This window comes from Silurus aristotelis (assembly GCF_946808225.1).
Source record: "Silurus aristotelis genome assembly, chromosome: 9".
In the NCBI taxonomy this organism is placed as follows: domain Eukaryota; kingdom Metazoa; phylum Chordata; class Actinopteri; order Siluriformes; family Siluridae; genus Silurus; species Silurus aristotelis.
This window is the reverse complement of record NC_139582.1, coordinates 1,650,888-1,653,387: the sequence shown is the minus strand read 5'-3', so window position 1 is coordinate 1,653,387 and position 2,500 is coordinate 1,650,888. Positions and strand designations below refer to the sequence as shown.

General features: G+C 47.2%; 1 protein-coding gene across 3 annotated transcripts in view; it reads right to left on the bottom strand.

Annotated features, from left to right (window-relative positions):
- cbfa2t3 (CBFA2/RUNX1 partner transcriptional co-repressor 3) overlaps positions 1–2,184 on the bottom strand; it is a 47,517-nt gene extending 45,333 nt beyond the window's left edge. Inside the window, exon 1 of one of the 3 annotated variants that reach the window (XM_083550111.1) lies at positions 1,707–2,184. In XM_083550111.1, the coding sequence (XP_083406237.1) occupies positions 1,707–1,908 (202 nt within the window). In that variant the 5' untranslated portion in view covers positions 1,909–2,184. Of the gene's footprint in view, positions 1–1,696 lie in introns of all 3 variants that reach the window. The other 2 variants (XM_083550112.1, XM_083550110.1) reach the window with 2 other exon arrangements.
- Positions 2,185–2,500: the final 316 nt, after the last annotated feature.

Here is a 2,500-nt window from a genome sequence, read left to right as displayed (position 1 = left end):
TGTGTGTTAGCTGGCAGTTGGCAGTGCTGGGACTGAAGATAGCAGGGAACTGGGGGATGCAATGCAGTATCGAGTTGTGAACATCTGTTCCTCATAGAGACCGCAGACTGAGTGCGCAGGAAACAGAAATAGGAAGGCTAACTGTTCCCTCATGCGCACACACACACACACACCACACACACACACACACACACACACACACACACACACACACACACCTACACACACACACAGACACAAGTGAGATCCAGTCAGTGTATACATGTTGTTGTTGTGAGTCTTGCTTCAATTTCTCTTGTCTCCATATAAAAGCACACACACACACACACACACACACACACACACACACACACACACACACACACACACACACACACACACACACACACTACACTAATCTTTATTTTAAAATCCACCCCTGCATCCTTTCACACACATCTATTCTCTTTTTCTTTCTCTTTGTGTGTGTGTGTGTTGTGTATGTGTCGTTGTTTGTGTGCGAAGCTTTGGCGCCCGTTGTGCTCTGTTTATGTGCGTGTGCACGTGTGTGTGTGTGTGTGTGTGTGTGTGTGTGCGATAAGAGGATCCCGCGTGCCGGCATTTCCCTGCTTCCGTTATCAGCCTGCACAGCTGTGCTTAAGCTCGAACACATCTGCTCCCTCTTGGGAAGCCCCACCCCCTCCTGGCACAACAAACTACACCTCCCAACATGCCCTGCTCTCCTACCACCTCTTTGACAGGTTAGCAGAGTGTGAGACTGGTGTGGGTAGTAGGTGTGTGTACAGGTATCCCCCTCTCGGGGTCCGTCCCACATCTCTACTTCCTCACGTTCCACGTCCCCACACTGGGGTCTGGTTTTAACGCTCAAACCCGACTCTTTATCACACTGCTACAGAGGATGCTTACAAGCAAACCTAATTATACAGCACTTATCAAGACACACACACACACACACACACACACACACACACACACACACACACACACACACACACACACACGCACACACAAAGCTCATTACCGCTTAGGAGCACACACCGCCGCAGGTAAAACACAGCACACTCCCATACCCTACATCAAAACTCCAGTTATTTTGGGAACCAATAAAATGTAGGCTTATAGTGTGTGTGTGTGTGTGTGTGTGTGTGTGTGTGTGTGTGTGTGTGTGTGTGTGTGTGTGTGTGTGTGTGAAAACATGCTGTAAATTCTGTCCTCAGACAGTAGCGTTTCTGCAAAACTGTTTTACTAGTAATCGCTACTAATAATCTGCTAACACTAACAACACCAACAAAACCAAGTACCCTAAATTCCCAAACTACACCAAATTCCTAAACTACTCTAACAACACAACCAAGTGTGCTAAGTTCCCAAATGATTTTCAATTTGAAACCACAATAAATCAAAACTACACTACAACACCAATAAAATTAAGTACACTAAATTCCCAATTTACAGCAAATTCAAAACTGCAATAAATTCTCAAGCTACAAACACCTAAGTAACCAAACTAAGTACACTAAATTCCCAAACTATACCCTTAAGCTCAATACCAAACCCACATGCTGGTACAAACAAACAAAATACTCCTCAGACTGTCTCCAGCTTGTACAGACACATTGTGGTGCAAAGACAAAAGGACGAACTCCTGGACGAGGGCAGCGTTATGAACCTTGTGTGTTTTTATTGTGACTTTCACCTCCACTCACCTCCACGCTGCCGTCTCCTCTGCGTGTGCACATTCGTCTGATGCACGTGGCGTCTTTCCGACGCTGTCCTCGTGCTTGTCAGCGTTACCGTGGCCACTCTGGGAGACATCAGGAGCCGTGAGAACGGAGCGCCAGAAGAAGAGGAATGTCTCCTGCTCCCAGGCCTTTTGTCTCTCTGAAGCGTCGAAGTCATCTCATACATTCCAGGACTTCTGTCCGTCTAAAGAAACTCCACGGAAAGTGTTCCTCAGTCAAAAAGAAAACAGTAGTGTTCTTCTTCGCACCTGAACAACTATGACAGCAAAGTGGACCCAAAGAGCAACTTCATCCCGAAGACAGTTACTTCCCACCCTCTCGTTCTATCGTTCACGTGTTCTCTATCTCTCGTTCTCTGACAGGGCCTGTGAAATTTGATAGCAGGACACCGTTTGCCATGTTAAACATGAAGAGAGAGGGAAAGAAAGAGAGAGCAAGAGAGAGCGAGAGAGAGAGAGAGAGAGAGAGAGAGAGAGAGAGAGAGAGAGAGAGAGAGAGAGAGAGAGAGAGTTTGGGCGAGTGGGCGTTTTTCTGTCCCATTGGGTAAGGTCTGTTTCTCAGGGGGGTTGTTGAAAGCCCTGCAGGACGTGATAGCCCCCTTCGGGTTTCCTCTGGCAGGAACCAGCTGTGTGATGCACTTCACTCTTCCCTTTCCCAACCGGACTTCTCTCTGACCACACACTTCCTGTCTGACACCCATACACTCTCGTCTCTGAATGACTGAATCACACAGCCAGACGTTACAGGCTCTTTATATA